General features: G+C 48.1%; 1 protein-coding gene across 2 annotated transcripts in view; it reads left to right on the top strand.

The window, feature by feature from the left end:
• The window catches only part of LOC110515808 (receptor tyrosine-protein kinase erbB-4), a 479,351-nt gene that overhangs the window by 356,501 nt on the left and 98,477 nt on the right, over window positions 1-24,373 (top strand). For both annotated transcript variants that reach the window (XM_036982454.1, XM_036982455.1), the window contains exons 9-13: window positions 2,496-2,622; window positions 3,976-4,049; window positions 5,250-5,340; window positions 9,524-9,723; window positions 11,659-11,791. In XM_036982454.1, coding sequence (XP_036838349.1) covers window positions 2,496-2,622; window positions 3,976-4,049; window positions 5,250-5,340; window positions 9,524-9,723; window positions 11,659-11,791 — 625 coding nt within the window. The remainder of the gene's footprint in view (window positions 1-2,495; window positions 2,623-3,975; window positions 4,050-5,249; window positions 5,341-9,523; window positions 9,724-11,658; window positions 11,792-24,373) is intronic.

Consider the following 24,373-nt stretch of genomic DNA (forward strand, 5'->3'; position numbering starts at 1 on the left):
CTGTCCCAAAGGTACCCACATACTGTACCCCCATAATGACATCTGTCCCAAAGGTACCCACATACGGTACCCCCATAATGACATCTGTCCCAAAGGTACCCACATACTGTACCCCCATAATGACATCTGTCCCAAAGGTACCCACATAATGACATCTGTCCCGAAGGTACCCACATACTGTACCCCCATAAGGACATCTGTCCCAAAGGTATCCCCATAATTGTCACGTTCGTTATAAGGATCGGACCAAGGCGCAGCGTGGTATACGTACATTCTTATTCATTTAAAGAATGAACACTGAACAAACTAACAAAATAACAAGACGAAACGTGAAGCTATACAAACGAGTGCTGACAGGCAACTACACATAGACAAGATCCCACAAACACCAAAGGAAAATGGCTACCTAAATATGATCCCCAATCAGAGACAACGATAAACAGCTGTCTCTGATTGGGAACCATATCAGGCCAACATAGAAATACAAAAACCCCTAGACCTGCGAAACCCTAGACCTACAAAACCCTAGACCTACAAAACCCTAGACCTACAAAACCCTAGACCTACAAAACCCTAGACCTACAAAACCCTAGACCTACAAAACCCTAGACCTACAAAACCCTACACCTATAAAACCCTAGACAATACAAAACCCTAGACCTATAAAACTCTAGACATACAAAAACCCTAGACAATACAAACAGTCCAAAGCTCTGGACTGTGGAGGCGCACTGGAGACCAGATACGTGGTGCCGGCACTGGTGGTACCGGGCCGAAGACACGCCCCTCAGAGCGAGTGCGGGGAGCAGGCACAGGACGTACTGGAGGCGCATTGGAGGCCTGGAGTGTAGAGTTGGCACAATGCATCCTGGCTGGATGCTCACTTGAGCCCGGCAAGTGCGGGGCGCTAGCACAGGACACACTGGCCTGTGCAGACCCACTGGAGACACAGTACGCAGAGCCGGCACAGGATATCCTGGTCCAAGGTTGTGTACTGGAGACCAGGAGCGCTGAGCCGGCATGGATGCCCATTCTAGCCCGGCAAATGCGAGGAGCTGGAATAGAGCACACCGGGCTATGAATGCAAACTGGAGACACCGTGCGCATCACTGCGTAACACGGTGTCTGACCAGTCACACGCTCCCCACGGTAAGCACGAGGAGTTTGCTCAGGTCTCCAACCTGACTCAGCCAATCTCCCTGTGTGCCCCCCAAAAATATTTATGGGGCTGCCTCTCTTGCATGTCTCGTTGGTACAACTCCTCGTAATATCACCGTTCCGCTTTCGGAACGGTGAGCATTATTTTATGTCTGTACCTCTCTGTCTCCTCCCATATACCACCCCTTACCTCTCTGTCTCCTAACCAATCCTGATGTCTGTACCACCCCTCCCCTCTCTGTCTCCTAACCAATCCTGATGTCTGTACCACCCCTTCCCTCTCTGTCTCCTAACCAATCCTGATGTCTGTACCACCCCTTCCCTCTCTGTCTTCTAACCAATCCTGATGTCTGTACCACCCCTTCCCTCTCTGTCTCCTCCCATATACCACCCCTTCTCTCTCTGTCTCCTCCCATATACCACCCCTTCCCTCTCTGTCTCTGTCTGATGTTTCTCAGCCTCAGTGCTCAGAGATATGTGTGTCTATCGATTCCACATCTCTTGATTATACTGTCAGGGGGACAGGCGGGGTAATGAGGGATGGCCCAGAGGAACTCTGGGAAATGATAACAAATTAACATTTCAGGTATTGAAATGACTCGTATAAATCACAATCAAAAATTGGTTACACCAGTTAATGCCAGCCATACTCACCCCGGTCAGGCCTCTGTCAGAAACACTTGGCTCTACTTCCGGTCTATAAGTGTAATTAATACCAATGTAATGAATTCATTAGCCGGTGGGAATTGGCTCAGATTGCTACGGCCCAAATGGTACCCTATGCCCTATGTGGTGTGCTACGTTTGACCGTACGGGTCAAAAGTAGTGCACTACATAAGGAATAGAGGGCCATTTAGGACACTACTGTTGGCTCATGCTTTTGTAAGTCTTCCAAGTCATCAGAGCAATCTGAATGTATTGAGCAGGGAAAAGGCCCTTGCCAATGCACCAAATAATGAGTCTATAAGAAAATACTTGAGAGAGCAGCCATCCTTAACCAGGGAACTAGTTGGTGAAATAAATGCCAAGGTCGTTGGTAGGACAACGAGTGGAACTACTGTATGTGTGATGGTAAAGCTCTGGAACTGGAAGGAGCTTATGACTTGGACAGAGGAATGTTGTTGCAGAAATGTCAATGCTGTGTGTGTGTGTGTGTGTGTGTGTGTGTGTGTGTGTGTATGTGTGTATGTGTGTATGTGTGTATGTGTGTATGTGTATGTGTATGTGTATGTGTGTGTGTGTGTGTGTGTGTGTGTGTGTGTGTGTGTGTGTATGTGTATGTGTATGTGTGTGCGTGCGTGCGTGCGTGCGTGTGTGTGTGTGTGTGTGTGTTCCAGTGTGTGACGGCATAGGGACTGGCAGCCTGCAGACAGCCCAGACGGTGGATGCCAGCAACATAGAGATGTTTGTCAACTGCACCAAGATCAACGGCAACCTCATCTTCCTCATCACCGGGATCAAAGGGTATGTACTGTTTATTATAAACCTAGTAGTTTGGGTCCTAGTTGCTGATTGGCTGAAACAACATTCCAGCCTTCAGACAATATACCACTGGTATGACTCAAAAATACTTGTTTACTGTTCTAATTACATTGGTAACCTGTTTATATAGCAATGAGATACCTCTGGAGTTGGTGGTCCAGGGCCAATATACCACTGCTAAGGGCTGTATCCAGCTACTCTGCTTGGCGTTGTACATAAGAACAGCCCTTAGCCTCTGGCTGTGTTGCTTAATTATATCACACACTACTATGTATTTAGTCTTCGTGTTCCTCACACTTGTAACAAGATGCCTGAGACAGCATGTTGTATGGTAGAGACATGAGCCCTTCAAGGCTCTACGTGGTCAATCCATCGTCTGCCATACAGTGTTACTTTACCTTACTCCAGCTGGTAGTGTTATGGTCTAACCCACCCCTCCCCTGACCTCCCCCTCCTCCTCCCCCACCACACCCCCTTGCCACCCCTCCTCCATTGTTGGCACTTAACTAAGACAGAAAAGCATACAGTGTTGCAGTCTGGCGCTGGGTCCAGGGAGGGTAGTCTGTCAACTAGCATGGGGGCCTCCCTTCTGAATACAACCAGGATAATGTACTCTGAGACGTAGGTCTACCATCAGCCATACAGGCCCTGCCCTAGAGGAAGAGAGGAAGAAGGCAGGGGGAGATTGTCAGAACTCATTTCACCCCATGACCTTGCCTTGTTGCCCTGGGATGCGGTGCAGACACCCTCGCTTCAGGCAACATGACACTACAGGACGATCTCTAATTCACACAGACTGTAGGTGGAATAGGTCAGGTCAAAGGTTCCTTGGCATGTTATGCACATGCAGACACATTCTAAAGTGGGATGCAGAGAGCTGTTTTAATCTCTCTCTCTCTCTCTCTCTCTCTCGCTCTCTTCTCTCTCCTCTCTCTCTATCTCTCTCTCTCCTCTCTCTATCTCTCTCTCCCTCTCCTCTATCTCCTCTCTCTCTCTCCCTCTCCCTCTCTCCTTTCTCTCCCTCTCTCTATCTCTCTCGCTCCTCTCTCTCTCCTCTCTCTCTCCTCTCTCTCCTCTCTCTCCCTCTCTCCCTCTCTCTCTCTCCTCTCTCCCTCTCTCTCTCTCTCTCTCTCTCTCTCTCCTGTCGCTCCTCTCTCTTCTGTCTCTCCTCTCTCTCTCTCTCTCTCCTGTCGCTCCTCTCTCTCTATCTCTCTCCCTCTCTCTCTCTCTCTCTCTCCTGTCTCTCCTCTCACTCCCTCTCTCTCTCTCTCCTCTCTCTCCTCTCTCTATCTCTCTCGCTCCTCTCTCTCTCCTGTTCTCTCTGATGGGCCATAGGGATATGTACCATGGTATAGGGGCCTTGGACCCGGAGCGGCTCAACGTGTTCCGCACAGTGAGAGAGATCACAGGTGACACACACACACACACACACACACACACACACACACACACACATACACACACACACACACACACACACACACACACACACTCAGCTGCTGCTGGGAGACATGGGAGGAAACATATGAGAGTGAGGATTAGAGTGAGAGAAGGAATGTATTGACTCGGTGTGTGTGTGTGTGTGTGTGTGTGTGTGTGTGTGTGTGTGTACGTGTACTGTACGTGTGGGGTGTGTGTGTATTTATTCTTCTGATAATGCCCATTAGGACTTGTATAAAGGGATGAGCTATACCTCATCTGTAAAACCTTTTGTCATATTAAACCCTGCGACTCGCGGTTGAGCCAAATAGCTAATGGAGTGAAACTTCATTTTCATAATGAAAACCAGGGCAATAAGGAAGAGCAACGACCAATATCTCTCCAAGGCAGGGCCTATACTGTCCACTTTAATGGGCACACAAATGCACACACACACACACACACCCACACCCACACACACACACACACACACACACACACACACACACACACACACACACACACACACACACACACAATATTATCTATCATTAAGGCAAATGCAACAGTCGTATTATGCCCAGTGATGTTAAACTCATTCAGCTAATCAGTTGGATATTGTCTTTACCCAATACATTTCCTTTAAAGAAATGGGATCCTTGTAAGAAGCACATAAAAGCAATGAAAGTGTATCTTCCCCCTCTAAATACCTCCTTCATCAAATAGGAGAACATTCAGTTCTTCTCTGTGGGGTAATAAAGACAGAGTTGTTATGCTCCCATTCAGATTCAGTTTTTCTCATCACTGATAAACTTTTCAAAGTTCTACACATGTAAGATCTTAATTTGAGCCAGTTTGCTACTGCAGGCAACAGTAAATGTAAATGATTATGTAGATTATAATGAATGGACATTTTTTGTAGGAGTTGATACATTTATTGTTAGGGCAGATAAATTCTGACATTTTCAAGTGGAAATCACAAACTTTAAAATCCTTTTTGAACCTTGAATACAAAAAAAATTATCAGCAACAAAAGAGTGATCAAATTAAGATCATCCATCTGTACTAGACAGTCTAGTCTTTTGGTCATCTTCATTCATGCGGCATCAGAAGCACATAAAGACATTGAACTTATAATGAGTTGTTATAATCAGTGTGTGTTTGTCTGTGGGTTGCCATTTCTCCTCTAGGGTTCCTCAATATCCAGTCCTGGCCAGAGAACATGACAGACCTCGGTGTCTTCTCCAATCTGGCAACCATCGGTGGGAGATCACTGTACAGGTAACAGTCAGAAATCAACTCATTAATTACCATATAGTACATTTTATTATTATTATTTTATCATTTCAGTTTTGCGTCAAAAAGGAGCGTAAAATCACCAGGTATAAAATAATCTATGTATTTAGGAAGTCTGTTCCCAAGTATTCCCACCAGGTATAAAATAATCTATGTATTTAGGAAGTCTGCTCCCACGTATTCCCACCAGGTATAAAATAATCTATGTATTTAGGAAGTCTGTTCCCACGTATTCCCACCAGGTATAAAATAATCTATGTATTTAGGAAGTCTGTTCCCACGTATTCCCACCAGGTATAAAATAATCTATGTATTTAGGAAGTCTGTTCCCACGTATTCCCACCAGGTATAAAATAATCTATGTATTTAGGGAATCTGTCCCCAAGTAGTCCCACCAGGTATAAAATAAACTATGTATTTAGGGAATCTGTCCCCAAGTATTCCCACCAGGTATAAAATAATCTATGTATTTAGGGAATCTGTCCCCAAGTATTCCCACCAGGTATAAAATAATCTATGTATTTAGGGAATCTGTCCCCAAGTATTCCCACCAGGTATAAAATAATCTATGTATTTAGGGAATCTGTCCCCAAGTATTCCCACCAGGTATAAAATAATCTATGTATTTAGGGAATCTGTCCCCAAGTATTCCCACCAGGTATAAAATAATCTATGTATTTAGGGAATCTGTCCCCAAGTATTCCCACCAGGTATAAAATAATCTATGTATTTAGGGAATCTGTTCCCAAGTAGTCCCACCAGGTATAAAATAATCTATGTATTTAGGGAATCTGTTCCCACGTATTCCCACCAGGTATAAAATAATCTATGTATTTAGGGAATCTGTCCCCAAGTAGTCCCACCAGGTATAAAATAAACTATGTATTTAGGGAATCTGTCCCCAAGTATTCCCACCAGGTATAAAATAATCTATATATTTAGGGAATCTGTTCCCACGTATTCCCACCAGGTATAAAATAATCTATGTATTTAGGGAATCTGTTCCCAAGTATTCCCACCAGGTATAAAATAATCTATGTATTTAGGGAATCTGTCCCCAAGTATTCCCACCAGGTATAAAATAATCTATGTATTTAGGGAATCTGTTCCCAAGTATTCCCACCAGGTATAAAATAATCTATGTATTTAGGGAATCTGTTCCCAAGTATTCCCACCAGGTATAAAATAATCTATGTATTTAGGGAATCTGTCCCCAAGTATTCCCACCAGGTATAAAATAATCTATGTATTTAGGGAATCTGTCCCCAAGTATTCCCACCAGGTATAAAATAATCTATGTATTTAGGGAATCTGTCCCCAAGTATTCCCACCAGGTATAAAATAATCTATGTATTTAGGGAATCTGTCCCCAAGTATTCCCACCAGGTATAAAATAATCTATGTATTTAGGGACTCTGTCCCCAAGTATTCCCACCAGGTATAAAAGAGACAGATGTGACGGTGTCTCAATATAATCAAGATATGAAATTATTGTTATTTTCAAAAACAACCTCTTTTTGGGCTTGTGGTCAATTTGCAGTGTATAAATTTGCATAAATTATCAGAATGATATTCCGGGCTGAATCTAGCTGGCTGCCCCTGAAATACACCAATATGGGGGTTTACAACAATCACACAGTGTAGGACTATAACAATGTGTGCTGAGAGGTGGGAAGCAACTTCAGGAAGTGAGTGTTTTAACAAATAAACCCAACATTAAACAAAACAAGAAACAGGAACAACACAGACACTAAACACTGGAGCAGAAACCATAACGCCTGGGGAAAGAACCAAAGGGAGTGACAGATATAGGGAAGGTAATCAGGAAGGTGATGGAGGCCAGGTGAGTGATGACGCACAGGTGCACGTAGCGATGGTGACAGGTGTGCACCATAATGAGCAGCCTGGTGACCTAGAGGCCTGAGAGGGTGCACACATGACAAGTACTTGCATTCCACACACACAGGGAAACACAGAACTGTTTAGTGTTGGCCCTTGTCTTCCTCCTCCTCTTCCTCCTCCTCCTCGTCTCTGTTCTTCTGTTCCTACTCTTTATTCCTCTGCTCTACTCTCCCCTCTATTTCTCTCTCCAAAACAATAAAGACATTTCAAATGTCATATTATGTATATATACAGCGTTGTAACGATGTGCAAATAGTTTAAGTATAAAAGGGAAAATAAATAAACATAAATACAGGTAGTATTTACAATGGTGTTTGTTTTTCACTGCTTGACCTTTTCATGTGGCAGCAGGCCACAAATCTTGCTGCTGTGATGGCACACTGTGGTATTTCACCCAGTAGATATGGGTTTGGGTTTGTTTTCAAATTCTTTGTGGATCTGTGTAATCTGAGGGAAATATGTCTCTCTAATATGGTCATACATTGGGCAGGAGGTTAGGAAGTGCAGCTCGGTTTCCACCTCATTTTGTGGGCAGTGAGCACATAGCCTGTCTTCTCTTGAGAGCCATGTCTGTCTACGGCGGCCTTTCTCAATAGCAAGGCTATGCTCACTGAGTCTGTACATAGTCAAAGCTTTCCTTAAGTTTGAGTCAGTCACAGTGGTCAGGTATTCTGCCACTGTGTACTCTCTGTGTAGGGCCAAATAGCATTCTAGTTTGCTCTGTTTTTTGGTTAATTATTTTTGGTTGGGTCTAATTGTGCTGCTGTCCTGGGGCTCTGTGGGGTCTGTTTGTGTTTGCGAACAGAGCCCCAGGACCAGCTTGCTTAGGGGACTCTTCTCCAGGTTCATCTCTCTGTAGGTGATGGCTTTGTTATGGAAGGTTTGGGAATTGCTTCCTTTCAGGTGGTTGTAGAATTTAACGTCTCTTTTCTGGATTTTGATAATTTGATGAGACATTATTTTGTGTTTTACATCGTACACAGAGGATACTTTTAGCAGAATTCTGTGTGCAGAGTCTCAATTTGGTGTTTGTCCAATTTTGTGAATTCTTGGTTGGTGAGTGGACCCCATACCTCTCTCTCCCCGTCTCTCTCTCCCCGTCTCTCTCTCTCTCTCTCTCTCTCTCTGTCTCTCTCTCCTCTCTCTCTCTCTCTCTCTCTCTCTCTCTCTCTCTCTCGCGAGCTGTCTCTCTATCAGTCTCTCTCTCTCTCTCTCTCTTCCTCTCTCTCTCACTCTCTCTCTCTCTCTCTCTCGCTGTCTCTCTATCAGTCTCTCTCTCTCTCTCTCTCTTCCTCTCTCTCTCTCACTCTCTCTCTCGCTCTCTCTCTATCAGTCTCTCTCTCTCTCTCTCTTCCCCTCTCTCTCAAACACACACACACTCTCCTCACTCCTTCTGGTTCTTCTCTCTCTGCGCTGTAAAGTTCTCTGCACTAATGATCAGCCGGGTTCTTCTAAGGGCCCCATACAACCCGGGTTCCAAAAGGGCCCTTTGATGCTCCTAGCAACCCTTTGATTAATATGTTGTTTTGATAACTGTTTTGCATTAGCTGATCGTAGCAAGATCCAAGGGGAGGCGCAGAGTCAAAGGAGTCAAAGGAGTTGCAGTGTCTTGTTTTCTAAATGATGTATTAGTTGGTAGTACACTGTACATGGAGGAGGACTGTCAAACTCAGCACAATCACATGTGATAGAGTCAACTGTCTAGAGCTGAATGCTGAACTCTCCGCCTACTCTCTCTCTTCATTTTCCTTTCATGACCCTCAGCTTTCAGCATCTTCTTCTGATTCTTCTCGCTCTTCTTCTCACTTTCTCTCTCTCTCTGTCTCTCTGTCTCTCTCTCTCTCTCTCTCTGTCTCCCTCTCTCTCTCTCTCTCTCTCTGTCTCCCTCTCTCTCTACCCCTTTCTCTCTTTTAATGATGCTATTTCTTCTATTGATGCTAATCTATGTTCTATAAATATTTTCTTTAACAACATGAATGGTTAAACAAAGAGCGTTTTCTCTCTCTCTCTCTCTCTCTCTCTGTCTCTCCCTCCCTCCCTCCCTCTCTCTCTCTCTCCCTCTCTTCTCTCTCTCTCTCTCTCTCTCCCTCCCTACCTCCCTCCCTCCCTCCCTCCCTCTCTCTCTCTCTCTCCCTCTCTTCTCTCTCTCTCACTCTCCCTCTCTTCTCTCTCTCTCTCTCTCTCTCTCTCTCTCTCTCTCTCTCTCTCTCTCTCTCTCTCTCCCTCTCTCTCTCTCCCTCTCTCTCTCTCCCTCTCTCACACACAGTGGGATCTCTCTGCTGATCCTGAAGCAGCGTTGGATCTCCTCTCTCCAGTTCCAGTCTCTGGATGAGATCAGTGCGGGCAACGTGTACATCACCAACAACAGCCGCCTGTGCTTCTACAACACCGTCAACTGGACCAGCCTGTTCCGCACCAGCAACCAGAAGGTGCTCATCCGCAACAACCGCGCCCCCAGCGAGTGCAGTGAGTGACACACATTTGGTCGCACATAAGTTGGTATGCACACACACCTGTTGTTGATTGCACAGACACACATGCACAGAGATGCAGGAGCAGACTTATTCAGGTATGTACACATGCACAGAGATGCAGGAGCTGACTTATTCAGGTATGTACACATGCACAGAGATGCAGGAGCAGATGTATTCAGGTATGTACACATGCACAGAGATGCAGGAGCAGAAGTATTCAGGTATGTACACATGCACAGAGATGCAGGAGCAGACTTATTCAGGTATGTACACATGCACAGAGATGCAGGAGCAGACTTATTCAGGTATGTACACATGCACAGAGATGCAGGAGCAGACGTATTCAGGTATGTACACATGAACAGAGGTGCAGGAGCAGAAGTATTCAGGTATGTACACATGCACTAAGTCCACACAGTCACAAGTTTTCAACACAATGGTGTCATTACGTTCTAGGGACCCCCCCCCCCCCTACAGACACTAAACCCCTGATTCAGCTCTCTGTTGAACAAAGTGCTTACTGGGTTGTAAGGTGTTGGAGAAAATGACAGGTTATGTGATTTTCTGTAGAGGGACTCTCATGCATTCATGTCAGGGGATTGTATTATTCAGACCTCTTGTTTTGATTCAAGCACATAGAGAGTTTGATCCTATGCGAGATTTACTTTGTGTGGTTCCAGAACAAGAGCCAGTTCCATTTTGGCTCCATCAGGGCTCCAAAAGGCTAGTATCCACAAGGCTCCATGCTTGGTCTATGGAGAGCTTGGAAACTAGGGCTGGACGGTAGCAGCTTGACACCTCAGCATCCTCAGATTAACACATTGGTCCTGTGAGATGGGGCAGGGAGTGAACAACACACATGTCACTCTGATACAAGACAGACAATAAGAGAGTGAAAAGAGAGAGAGAGAGAGATAGGGAGGGAGGGAGGAAGAGGACGGGAGGCATGAGGAAGAGAGAGAGATGGGGATGAGAGAAAGAGAGAAAGAGAGAGAGAAGGAAGGAAGGAAGGAAGAAAGGAAGAAAGGAAGAAAGGAAGGAAGGAAGGAAGGAAGGAAGGAAGGAAGGAAGGAAGGAAGGAAGGAAGGAAGGAAGGAAGGAAGGAAGGAAGGAAGGAGATGTGAGAGAGAGAGACGGAGAGAAAGATAAAGACGAAGAGAAAGATAAAGACAAAGAGAAAGGAGGACGTGTTGTGGAGTCTTCCTGCCAAGTGGTGGTTGATGTCATTAGCGTGTTAATGAGTCTTGCGGTGTGCTGTGGGATCAATAACCCTGTTAGGAGGCCTCTTCATTAGTCTCGCATCCAGCCATCGACCAGCCCAGACAATGGAGGGGGAGCTGTGGAAGTGGATTGGGACAGGGGGACAGGGGGACATGGCAGACGGCTCACCCCAGGGAATGTGTCACTCACTGGGGCAGTCGATGAGGGAAGTGGATGGGCTTGTGGAGGTCAGCGGGGAGTGTCGTCAGATGCAGTGTCTATTGACTGTTTAAGTTTAAAACAGTGTTTTACAGTATTGTAACAGGCCTGCGCAGAAAGAATGGTAGAGGTATGGGAAATACTGGTAACCACACACACACACACACACACACACACACACACACACACACACACACACACACACACACACACACACTACCCTTTAGGTTACTTTCATCATGCGTTAGCACATATTGCCAATATAACATCCATGTTCTCACTTTATTGTGCTGTCATGAACAACTTTGTAATTTTCTACTTCATATCGCTGTGTCCCTGATGTGTGTGTTTGTGTGTGAGTGTGTGTGAGTGTGTGTGAGTGTGTGTGAGTGTGTGTGAGTGTGTGCGCACGTGCACAAACGCGTGCGTGTTTGTTCATTTGTTTGCCCTTGTGTGTGTTCTCGGGTCCATATGTGCGTGTGTGTTCATATGTGTGTGTGCTCCACAGCCCAACAGAGGATGGTGTGTGACCGGCTGTGTTCTGAAGATGGTTGCTGGGGTCCAGGGCCTAACCAGTGCCTCTCCTGTCGTTACTTTAGCCGAGGACGTTCCTGTGTGCCGTCCTGCAACCTCTATGACGGGTGAGTTGACCAAACACATCCTCAGAATGACAGGACTTGACCAATTCTGCTGGCGCGATATCGACATGACAGTATTGAATGTATGTTGGGTTTCATTCAAATCATTGTAGGTAGATATTTCCATTCTGGACACTTAACAGGGAATACTTCTTCGTAGTCTTCCTCTCTTCCTCACCATATCCTGGCTGGGTGGAAGTAATGAAAATGCCCTGAATTACAATACAATGAGCTTATTCTGGGTGAATAAACAAACGTGACTCTTACGGTGTCAGGTTAGCCTGTACCCACAGGGGGAACCAGGGTCTGGTGTCAGGTTAGCCTGTCCCCACAGGGGGAATCGGGGTCTGGTGTCAGGTTAGCCTGTCCCCACAGGGGGAACCAGGGTCTGGTGTCAGGTTAGCCTGTCCTCACAGGGGGAATCAGGGTCTGGTGTCAGGTTAGCCTGTCCCCACAGGGGGAATCGGGGTCTGGTGTCAGGTTAGCCTGTCCCCACAGGGGGAACCAGGGTCTGGTGTCAGGTTAGGCTGTACCCACAGGGGGAACCAGGGTCTGGTGTCAGGTTAGCCTGTCCTCACAGGGGGAATCAGGGTCTGGTGTCAGGTTAGCCTGTCCCCACAGGGGGAATCAGGGTCTGGTGTCAGGTTAGCCTGTCCTCACAGGGGGAATCAGGGTCTGGTGTCAGGTTAGCCTGTCCTCACAGGGGGAATCAGGGTCTGGTGTCAGGTTAGCCTGTCCCCACAGGGGGAATCAGGGTCTGGTGTCAGGTTAGCCTGTCCTCACAGGGGGAATCAGGGTCTGGTGTCAGGTTAGCCTGTCCTCACAGAGGGAATCAGGGTCTGGTGTCAGGTTAGCCTGTCCTCACAGGGGGAATCAGGGTCTGGTGTCAGGTTAGCCTGTCCTCACAGAGGGAATCAGGGTCTGGTGTCAGGTTAGCCTGTCCTCACAGGGGAAACCAGGGTCTGTTGTCAGGTTAGCCTGTCCCCACAGGGGGAATCAGGGTCTGGTGTCAGGTTAGCCTGTCCTCACAGAGGGAACCAGTGTCTGTGTTTCTCCATCACGCCCATTTCTCCTCTCAGTGTGCTTTATGTGGGAGGAGGTGTTTGAAGTCGGCAGGAAAAACAGCTCACAGCTGAGACTTTGAAGAAGATGAAGAGGAGGAGGGGGGTAAAGAGCAGCTGGATAACGACGTCCTCTGTGAGAACCGAGCTGTGATCACGTGGAGAGACAGGAGGTGGTACATGACGTCTTGATTTATCGGCTTACCTCGTAGACAGAGCACTGCAGACATGTACTAGACTTGTGTTCAACAGTATGTGTTGTCCTCCCAATGCTTTAGCTGCTCTTCATTGAGCTCGCATGCAAAATGCAAACCCTGCAAATCTGTCCTTCCTATAGCCTCCTATAGCCTCCTATAACCTCCTATAGCCTCCTATAGCCTCCTATAGCCTCCTATAATCTCCTATAACATCCTATAGCCTCCCATAACCTCCTCTAGCCTCCTATTGTCATGTACTGTCATGTTGTGTCTTGTCTCTGTCCTTTCCCTTCACCCTGTCTCCCTCTGCTGGTCGTTGTTAGGTTACCTTTTCTCCCCCAATTTCCACCAGCTGTGCCTTGTCTCCTCCTAACCACCTCGTCACCCCGTTTCCCACCTGTTCCCTTTTTCCCTCTGATTAGGTCCCTATATCTCTCTCTGTTTTTGTTCCTGTCCTTGTCGGATTCTTGTTTGTTGTGTTTCATGCCTGAACCAGACTGTCGTCATGTTTGCTGTAACCTTGTCTTGTCCTGTCGGAATCCGCCGGTCCGTCTGAGCCTACCTATGTTTGGTAATTAAAGAAGCTCTGTTTAAGTTAATTCGCTTTTGGGTCCTCATTCACGCACCGTAACAGAAGAATCCGACCAAGAATGGACCCAGCGACTTCGGATCCTCTCCACTCAGCCGTCGGGATCCAGGGAGCGATGCTAGGCAGACACGAGCAGGAAGTGTCTGCTGCTCGACATGCCGTTGAGACCCTGGCCACCCAAGTCTCCAACCTCACAGAACAGGTTCACCATCTCCGCCTCGATCCACCGGCCACTTCCAGGGCTTTCGAATCTCCGGAGCCCAGAATCAATAACCCGCCGTGTTACTCTGGGGAGCCCACTGAATGCCGCTCGTTCCTCACCCAGTGTGATATTGTGTTTTCTCTCCAGCCCAACACTTACTCCAGGAGCACTGCTCGTGTCGCCTACGTCATATCTCTCCTTATTGGACGGGCTCGTGAGTGGGGCACGGCAATCTGGGAGGCAAGGGCTGAGTGTACTAACCAGTATCAGGACTTTAAGGAGGAGATGATACGGGTTTTTGATCGATCTGTTTTTGGGGAGGAGGCTTCCAGGGCCCTGTCTTCCCTATGTCAAGGCAATCGATCCATAACAGACTACTCTATTGAGTTTCGCACTCTTGCTGTCTCCAGTGGCTGGAACGAGCCGGCCTTGCTCGCTCGTCTTCTGGAGGGCCTCCGCGCAGAGGTAAAGGATGAGATTCTCTCCCGGGAGGTTCCTTCCAGCGTGGATTCCTTGATTGAACTCGCTATTCGCATTGAGCGACGGGTTGATCTTCGTCACCGAGCTCGTGGAAAGGAGCTCGCGCTCTCCGTCGCCCCCCTCTCCGCATCACTACCATCTTCCTCTGCCGGCTCGGGTGCTGAGCCCATGCAGCTGGGAGGTATCCGCATCTCGACTAAGGAGAGGGAACGGAGAATCACCAACCGCCTCTGTCTCTATTGCGGTTCCGCTGGTCATTTTGTCACTTCATGTCCAGTAAAAGGCCAGAGCTCGTCAGTAAGCGGAGGGCTACTGGTGAGCGCTACTACTCCTGTCTCTCCTTCAAGATCCTGCACTACCTTGTCGGTCCATCTACGCTGGACCGGTTCGTCAGCTTCCTGCAGTGCCTTAATAGACTCTGGGGCGGAGGGCTGTTTTATGGACGAGACCTGGGCTCGGGAACATGACATTCCTCTCAGACAGTTAAGGGAGCCCACGGCCTTGTTCGCCCTGGATGGTAGTCCTCTCCCCAGGATTCAGCGTGAGACGCTACCTTTAACCCTCACTGTTTCTGGTAATCATAGTGAAACCATTTCTTTTTTAATTTTTCATTCACCTTTTACACCTGTTGTTTTGGGCCATCCCTGGCTAGTTTGTCATAATCCTTCCATTAATTGGTCTAGTAATTCTATCCTCTCCTGGAACGTCTCTTGTCATGTGAAATGTTTAATGTCTGCTATCCCTCCTGTTTCCTCTGTCTCTTCTTCACAGGAGGAGCCTGGTGATTTGACAGGGGTGCCGGAGGAATATCACGATCTGCGCACGGTGTTCAGTCGGTCCAGGGCCACCTCTCTTCCTCCACACCGGTCGTATGATTGTAGTATTGATCTCCTTCCGGGAACCACCCCCCCCCCCGGGGTAGACTATACTCTCTGTCGGCTCCCGAACGTAAGGCTCTCGAAGATTATTTGTCTGTAGCTCTTGACGCCGGTACCATAGTCCCCTCCTCCTCTCCCGCCGGAGCGGGGTTTTTTTTTGTCAAGAAGAAGGACGGGTCTCTGCGCCCCTGCATAGATTATCGAGGGCTGAATGACATAACAGTGAAGAATCGTTATCCGCTTCCTCTTATGTCTTCAGCCTTCGAGATCCTGCAGGGAGCCAGGTTTTTCACTAAGTTGGACCTTCGTAACGCTTACCATCTCGTGCGCATCAGGGAGGGGGACGAGTGGAAGACGGCGTTTAACACTCCGTTAGGGCACTTTGAATACCGGGTTCTTCCTTTCGGCCTCGCTAACGCTCCAGCTGTCTTTCAGGCATTAGTCAATGATGTCCTGAGAGACATGCTGAACATCTTTGTTTTCGTTTACCTTGACGATATCCTGATTTTTTCACCGTCACTCCAGATTCATGTTCAGCACGTTCGACGTGTCCTCCAGCGCCTTTTAGAGAATTGTCTTTTTGTGAAGGCTGAGAAGTGCACTTTTCATGCCTCCTCCGTCACATTTCTCGGTTCTGTTATTTCCGCTGAAGGCATTAAGATGGATCCCGCTAAGGTCCAAGCTGTCATTGATTGGCCCGTCCCTAAGTCACGCGTCGAGCTGCAGCGCTTTCTCGGCTTCGCGAACTTCTATCGTCGTTTCATCCGTAATTTCGGTCAGGTGGCAGCTCCTCTCACAGCCCTTACTTCTGTCAAGACGTGCTTTAAGTGGTCCGTTTCCGCCCAGGGAGCTTTTGATCTCCTCAAGAATCGTTTTACATCCGCTCCTATCCTTGTTACACCTGACGTCTCTAGACAGTTCGTTGTCGAGGTTGACGCGTCAGAGGTGGGCGTGGGAGCCATTCTTTCTCAGCGCTCCCTCTCTGACGACAAGGTCCACCCATGCGCGTATTTTTCTCATCGCCTGTCGCCGTCGGAACGTAACTATGATGTGGGTAACCGCGAACTGCTCGCCATCCGGTTAGCCCTAGGCGAATGGCGACAGTGGTTGGAGGGGGCGACCGTTCCTTTTGTCGTTTGGACTGACCATAGGAACCTTGAGTACATCCGTTCTGCCAAACGACTTAATGCGCGTCAGGCGCGTTGGGCGCTGTTTTTCGCTCGTTTCGAGTTCGTGATTTCTTATCGTCCGGGCTCTAAGAACACCAAGCCTGATGCTTTGTCTCGTCTCTTCAGTTCTTCAGTAGCCTCCACTGACCCCGAGGGGATTCTCCCTGAGGGGCGTGTTGTCGGGTTGACTGTCTGGGGAATTGAGAGGCAGGTAAAACAAGCGCTCACTCACACTCCGTCGCCGCGCGCTTGTCCTAGGAACCTTCTTTTCGTTCCCGTTCCTACTCGTCTGGCCGTTCTTCAGTGGGCTCACTCTGCCAAGTTAGCCGGCCACCCTGGCGTTCGGGGTACGCTTGCTTCCATTCGCCAGCGTTTTTGGTGGCCCACCCGGGAGCATGACACGCGTCGTTTCGTGGCTGCTTGTTCGGTCTGCGCGCAGACTAAGTCCGGTAACTCTCCTCCTGCCGGCCGTCTCAGGCCGCTTCCTATTCCCTCTCGACCGTGGTCTCACATCGCCTTAGATTTTGTCACCGAACTGCCTTCGTCAGCGGGGAAGACTGTTATTCTTACGGTTGTCGATAGGTTCTCTAAGGCGGCTCATTTCATTCCCCTTGCTAAGCTTCCTTCTGCTAAAGAGACGGCACAAATCATTATCGAGAATGTTTTCAGAATTCATGGCCTTCCGTCAGACGTCGTTTCGGACAGAGGTCCGCAATTCACGTCTCAATTTTGGAGGGAGTTTTGCCGTTTGATTGGGGCTTCCGTCAGTCTCTCTTCCGGCTTTCACCCCCAGTCTAACGGTCAAGCAGAACGGGCCAATCAGACTATTGGTCGCATCTTACGCAGTCTTTCTTTTCGCAACCCTGCGTCTTGGTCAGAACAGCTCCCCTGGGCAGAATACGCCCACAACTCGCTTCCTTCGTCTGCGACCGGGCTATCTCCTTTTCAGAGTAGCCTCGGGTACCAGCCTCCGCTGTTCTCATCTCAGTTCGCCGAGTCCAGCGTCCCCTCCGCTCAGGCTTTTGTCCAACGTTGCGAGCGCACCTGGAAGAGGGTCAGGTCTGCACTTTGCCGTTATAGGACGCAGACTGTGAGGGCTGCTAATAAGCGTAGAACTAAGAGTCCTAGATATTGTCGCGGTCAGAGAGTTTGGCTCTCCACTCAGAACCTTCCCCTTAAGACGGCTTCTCGCAAGTTGACCCCGCGGTTCATTGGTCCGTTCCGTATTTCTCGGGTCATTAATCCTGTCGCAGTTCGACTTCTTCTTCCGCGATACCTTCGTCGCGTCCACCCGGTCTTCCATGTCTCCTGCATCAAGCCCGTCCTTCGCGCCCCCGCTCGTCTTCCCCCCCCCCCCCCATCCTTGTCGAGGGCGCACCCATCTACAGGGTCCGTAGAATTTTGGACATGCGCCCTCGGGGCCGTGGTCACCAGTACCTCGTAGATTGGGAGGGGTACGGTCCTGAGGAGAGGAGTTGGGTTCCCTCTCGGGACGTGCTGGACCGTGCGCTGATCGAGGATTTCCTCCGTTGCCGCCAGGTTTCCTCCTCGAGTGCGCCAGGAGGCGCTCGGTGAGTGGGGGGGTACTGTCATGTACTGTCATGTTGTGTCTTGTCTCTGTCCTTTCCCTTCACCCTGTCTCCCTCTGCTGGTCGTTGTTAGGTTACCTTTTCTCCCCCAATTTCCACCAGCTGTGCCTTGTCTCCTCCTAACCACCTCGTCACCCCGTTTCCCACCTGTTCCCTTTTTCCCTCTGATTAGGTCCCTATATCTCTCTCTGTTTTTGTTCCTGTCCTTGTCGGATTCTTGTTTGTTGTGTTTCATGCCTGAACCAGACTGTCGTCATGTTTGCTGTAACCTTGTCTTGTCCTGTCGGAATCCGCCGGTCCGTCTGAGCCTACCTATGTTTGGTAATTAAAGAAGCTCTGTTTAAGTTAATTCGCTTTTGGGTCCTCATTCACGCACCGTAACACCTATAGCCTCCTATAGCCTCTTATGGCTTCATATTGCCTCATATAGCCTCCTATAGCCTCCTATAGCCTCCTATAATCTCCTATAACATCCTATAGCCTCCCATAACCTCCTCTAGCCTCCTATAGCCTCCTATAGCCTCATATTGCCTCATATAGCCTCCTATAGCCTCCTATAACCTCCTATAGCCTCCCATAACCTCCTATAACCTCCTATAGCCCCCTATAACCCTCCTGTAACCCTCCTGTAGCCCTCCTATAGCCCTCCTTAAGCCTCCTGTAGCCCTCCTATAGCCTCCTATAGCCTTCTATAACCTCCTGTAGCCTCCTGTAGCCCTCCCGTAGCCCTCCTATAGCCTCCTTAAGCCTTCTGTAGCCCTCCTGTAGCCTCCTGTAGCCCTCCTATAGCCTCCTATAGCCTTCTATAACCTCCTGTAGCCTCCTGTAGCCCTCCTGTAGCCCTCCTATAGCCTCCTTAAGCCTTCTGTAGCCCTCCTGTTGCCTCCTATAACCTCCTGTATCCCTCCTATAACCTCCTGTAGCCCTACTGTATCCCTCCTGTGGCCCTCCTATAGCCTCCTGCAGCCCTCCTGTAGCCCTCCTATAGCCCTCCTGTAGCCTCTTATAACCTCCTGTTGCCTCCTATAACCTCCTGTATCCCTCCGATAACCCTCCTATAGCCCTCCTATAACCCTCCTGTAGCCCTCCTGTAGCCTCCTATAGCCCTCCTGTAGCCCTCCTACAGCCTCCTATAACCTCCTATAGCTTTACTTCCGGCGCCGACAGAGATGGCCGCCTCGCTTCATGTTCCTAGGAAACTATGCAGTGTTTTGTTTTTTTACGTGTTATTTCTTACATTAGTACCCCAGGTCATCTTAGGTTTCATTACATACAGTCGAGAAGAACTACTGAATATAAGATCAGCGTCAACTCACCATCAGTACGACCAAGAATATGTTTTTCGCGACGCGGATCCTGTGTTCTGCCTTTCACCCAGGACAACGGAATGGATCCCATGCAGCGACCCAAAAAAACGACTCCGAAAAAGAGGGAAACGAGGCGGTCTTCTGGTCAGACTCCGGAGACGGGCACATCGTGCACCACTCCCTAGCATTCTTCTCGCCAATGTCCAGTCTCTTGACAACAAGGTTGATGAAATCCGAGCAAGGGTAGCATTCCAGAGGGACATCAGAGACTGTAACGTTCTTTGCTTCACGGAAACATGGCTCACTGGAGAAACGCCATCCGAGGCGGTGCAGCCAGCGGGTTTCTCCACGCATCGCGCCGACAGAAACAAACATCTTTCTGGTAAGAAGAGGGGCGGGGGCGTATGCCTTATGGCTAACGAGACATGGTGTGATGAAAGAAACATACAGGAACTCAAATCCTTCTGTTCACCTGATTTAGAATTCCTCACAATCATTATCTACCAAGAGAATTCTCTTCGATTATAATCACAGCCGTATATATCCCCCCCAAGCAGACACATCGATGGCTCTGAACAAACTTTATTTGACTCTTTGCAAACTGGAATCCATTTATCCGGAGGCTGCATTCATTGTAGCTGGGGATTTTAACAAAGCTAATCTGAAAACATGACTCCCTAAATTTTATCAGCATATCGATTGCGCAACCAGGAGTGGAAAAACCTTGGATCATTGTTACTCTAACTTCCGCGACGCATATAAGGCCCTGCCCCGCCCTCCTTTCGGAAAAGCTGACCACGACTCCATTTTGTTGATCCCTGCCTACAGACAGAAACTAAAACAAGAGGCTCCCACGCTGAGGTCTGTCCAACGCTGGTCCGACCAAGCTGACTCCACACTCCAAGACTGCTTCCATCACGTGGACTGGGACATGTTTCGTATTGCGTCAGATAACAATATTGACCAATACGGTGATTCGGTGTGCGAGTTCATTAGAACGTGCGTTGAAGATGTCGTTCCCATAGCAACGATTAAAACATTCCCTAACCAGAAACCGTGGATTGATGGCAGCATTCGTGTGAAACTGAAAGCGCGAACCACTGCTTTTAATCAGGGCAAGGTGACTGGTAACATGACCGAATACAAACAGTGCAGCTATTCCCTCCGCAAGGCTATCAAACAAGCTAAGCGTTAGTACAGAGACAAAGTAGAATCTCAATTCAACGGCTCAGACACAAGAGGTATGTGGCAGGGTCTACAGTCAATCATGGACTACAAGAAGAAATCCAGCCCAGTCACGGACCAGGATGTCCTGCTCCCAGGCAGACTAAATAACTTTTTTGCCCGCTTTGAGGACAATACAGTGCCACTGACACGGCCTGCAACGAAAACATGCGGACTCTCCTTCACTGCAGCCGAGGTGAGTAAGACATTTAAACGTGTTAACCCTTGCAAGGCTGCAGGCCCAGACGGCATCCCCAGCCGCGCCCTCAGAGCATGCGCAGACCAGCTGGCCGGTGTGTTTACGGACATATTCAATCAATCCCTATACCAATCTGCTGTTCCCACATGCTTTAAGAGGGTCACCATTGTTCCTGTTCCCAAGAAAGCTAAGGTAACTGAGCTAAACGACTACCGCCCCGTAGCACTCACTTCCGTCATCATGAAGGGCTTTGAGAGACTAGTCAAGGACCATATCACCTCCACCCTACCTGACACCCTAGACCCACTCCAATTTGCTTACCACCCAAATAGGTCCACAGACGATGCAATCTCAACCACACTGCACACTGCCCTAACCCATCTGGACAAGAGGAATACCTATGTGAGAATGATGTTCATCGACTACAGCTCGGCATTCAACACCATAGTACCCTCCAAGCTCGTCATCAAGCTCGAGACCCTGGGTCTCGACCCCGCCCTGTGCAACTGGGTACTGGACTTCCTGACGGGCCGCCCCCAGGTGGTGAGGGTAGGCAACAACATTTCCACCCCGCTGATCCTCAACACTGGGGCCCCACAAGGGTGCGTTCTGAGCCCTCTCCTGTACTCCCTGTTCACCCACGACGGCGTGGCCACGCACGCCTCCAACTCAATCATCAAGTTTGTGGACGACACAACAGTGGTAGGCTTGATTACCAACAACGACGAGACGGCCTACAGGGAGGAGGTGAGGGCCCTCGGAGTGTGGTGTCAGGAAAATAACCTCACACTCAACGTCAACAAAACTAAGGAGATGATTGTGGACTTCAGGAAACAGCAGAGGGAACACCCCCCTATCCACATCGATGGAACAGTAGTGGAGAGGGTAGCAAGTTTTAAGTTCCTCGGCATACATATCACAGACAAACTGAATTGGTCCACTCACACAGACAGCATCGTGAAGAAGGCGCCCTCCTGAAATTCGGTTTATCACCAAAAGCACTCACAAACTTTTACAGATGCACAATCGAGAGCATCCTGTCGGGCTGTATCACCGCCTGGTACGGCAACTGCTCCGCCCACAACCGTAAGGCTCTCCAGAGGGTAGTGAGATCTGCACAACGCATCACCGGGGGCAAACTACCTGATGAAACAATGTGCTCTGGTCAGATGAAACAATGCAAGACGTTATGTTTGCCGTAAAAGCAACACAGCTCATCACCCTTAACACACCATCCCCACTGTCAAACATGGTGGTGGCAGCATCATGGTTTGGGCCTGCTTTTCTTCAGCAGGGACAGGGAAGATGGTTAAAATTGATGGGAAGATCCAAATACAGGAGCCAAATACAGGACCATTCTGGAAGAAAACCTGATGGAGTCTGCAAAAGACCTGAGACTGGGACGGAGATTTGTCTTCCAACAAGACAATGATCCAAAACATAAAGCAAAATCTACAATGGAATGGTTCAAAAATAAACATATCCAGGTGTTAGAATGGCCAAGTCAAAGTCCAGACCTGAATCCAATCGAGAATCTGTGGAAAGAACTGAAAACTGCTGTTCACAAATGCTCTCCATCCAACCTCACTGAGCTCGAGCTGTTATGTCTCTCGATGTGCAAAACTGATAGAGACATACCCCAAGCGACTTACAGCTGTAATCGCAGCAAAAGGTGGCGCTACAAAGTATTAACTTAAGGGGGCTGAATAATTTTGCACGCCCAATTTTTCAGTTTTTGATTTGTTAAAAAAGTTTGAAATATCCAATAAATATTGTTCCACTTCATGATTGTGTCCCACTTGTTGTTCATTCTTCACAAAAAAATACAGTTTTATATCTTTATGTTTGAAGCCTGAAATGTGGCAAAAGGTCGCAAAGTTCAAGGGGGCCGAATACTTTCGCAAGGCACTGTACATATGAGATGAGTATGTAAACAAAGTGGCATAGTTAAAGTGACTAGTGATACATGTATTACATAAAGATGCAGTAGATGATATAGAGTACAGTATATATATACATACAGTGCCTTGCGAAAGTATTCGGCCCCCTTGAACTTTGCGACCTTTTGCCACATTTCAGGCTTCAAACATAAAGATATAAAACTGTATTTTTTTGTGAAGAATCAACAACAAGTCGGACACAATCATGAAGTGGAACGACATTTATTGGATATTTCAAACTTATTTATAAGTTTATAAGTTTGTTATAAGTTTGTTATAAGTTTGAAATATCCAATAAATGTCGTTCCACTTCATGATTGTGTCCCACTTGTTGTTGATTCTTCACAAAAAAATACAGTTTTATATCTTTATGTTTGAAGCCTGAAATGTGGCAAAAGGTCGCAAAGTTCAAGGGGGCCGAATACTTTCGCAAGGCACTGTATATACTGCACTCAATACCATCTACTGTATCTTGTCTATGCCGCTCTGTACCATCACTCATTCATATATCTTTATGTACATATTCTTTATCCCCTTACACTTGTGTCTATAAGGTAGTAGTTTTGGAATTGTTAGCTAGATTACTTGTTGGTTATTACTGCATTGTCGGAACTAGAAGCACAAGCATTTCGCTACACTCGCATTAACATCTGCTAACCATGTGTATGTGACAAATAAAATTTGATTTGATTTGAGTACATGCAAATTGCCATCATACAAACTGATGCAGCAGACTTTGTGAAAATTAATATTTGTGTCATTCTCAAAACCTTTGGCCACGACTGTAGTCAAACTGATTGGCTTCTGGTTTTAAAAACTAGGCCTCTTTAACTCTCCATCTCTGTGCCTTTTGCCTTTCTAAATGAGAGTCAAGTTAATTCTCACACTGAAAAGCCAGCGAATTAAAGAACAGGAGAAAGAGAGAAAAAATCCTGTGCGCTCGTGGCCGCGGGGGAACGGAGGGAGGAGGATTAGAAAACCTTGAAAGTGTTTAATTAAAAAAGTTGTTCTCGTGAGTTGGCCGTGTGGCGTCAGGTTCGCCTCTGGCGCAGGCACCACTCGACCTGAAAGAGCCTCAGTCCTGCCAAATTCCTGCTAAAATGCTGCTAATCCCCATCAGCCCCTTCTCCCTGAAGACAGTGGTGTGCGTTTGGCGTACACGCCCCCAACCAACTGCAACGCACAAGGAAAACCAACGAGAAGGAACCAGCGGAATGAATGGAAAGGATCGTTCAATTCAGCGGGGAACAACCGCCGTGGAACCTTCCTTTGTCTTCCGTGATGCTCCTCAATTTTTCTCTGAACAAAAGACAGCCTTATTCCACCACCCAGCCTTTTCAAAAGGATTCCTCTGGAAACTGCTTCCTGAGAAAAAAAACTAATTTAGTTTAAAAAAGAGGAGAGAGAAATGGAGGAGAGGAGGGTGGAGAGGGGAGGGTGGAGGTGGGAGGGAGGGAGGAAGGAAGAAAGAGGGTGGAGGGTGGTTGGATGGAGGAGGGTGGTGGTAGGGAGGGAGGTGGTTGGATGGAGGAGGGAGGAGGGCGGGAGGAAGGAGGAGGGTGGAGGAAGGAGGGCAGAGAGAGGGAGGAGGGTGGAGGGAGGAGGGCGGAGAGAGGGAGGAGGGTAGAGGGTGGAGGGAGTTGGGCGGGAGGAAGGAGGAGGGAGGAGGGTGGAGGGTGAAAGGAGGTGGAGGGAGGATGGAGGATGGAGAAGGGTGGACTAATGCCACACTGCCCTTTGGTGTGGTGGC

Source organism: Oncorhynchus mykiss, chromosome 7 (assembly GCF_013265735.2).
Source record: "Oncorhynchus mykiss isolate Arlee chromosome 7, USDA_OmykA_1.1, whole genome shotgun sequence".
Lineage (NCBI taxonomy): Eukaryota > Metazoa > Chordata > Actinopteri > Salmoniformes > Salmonidae > Oncorhynchus > Oncorhynchus mykiss.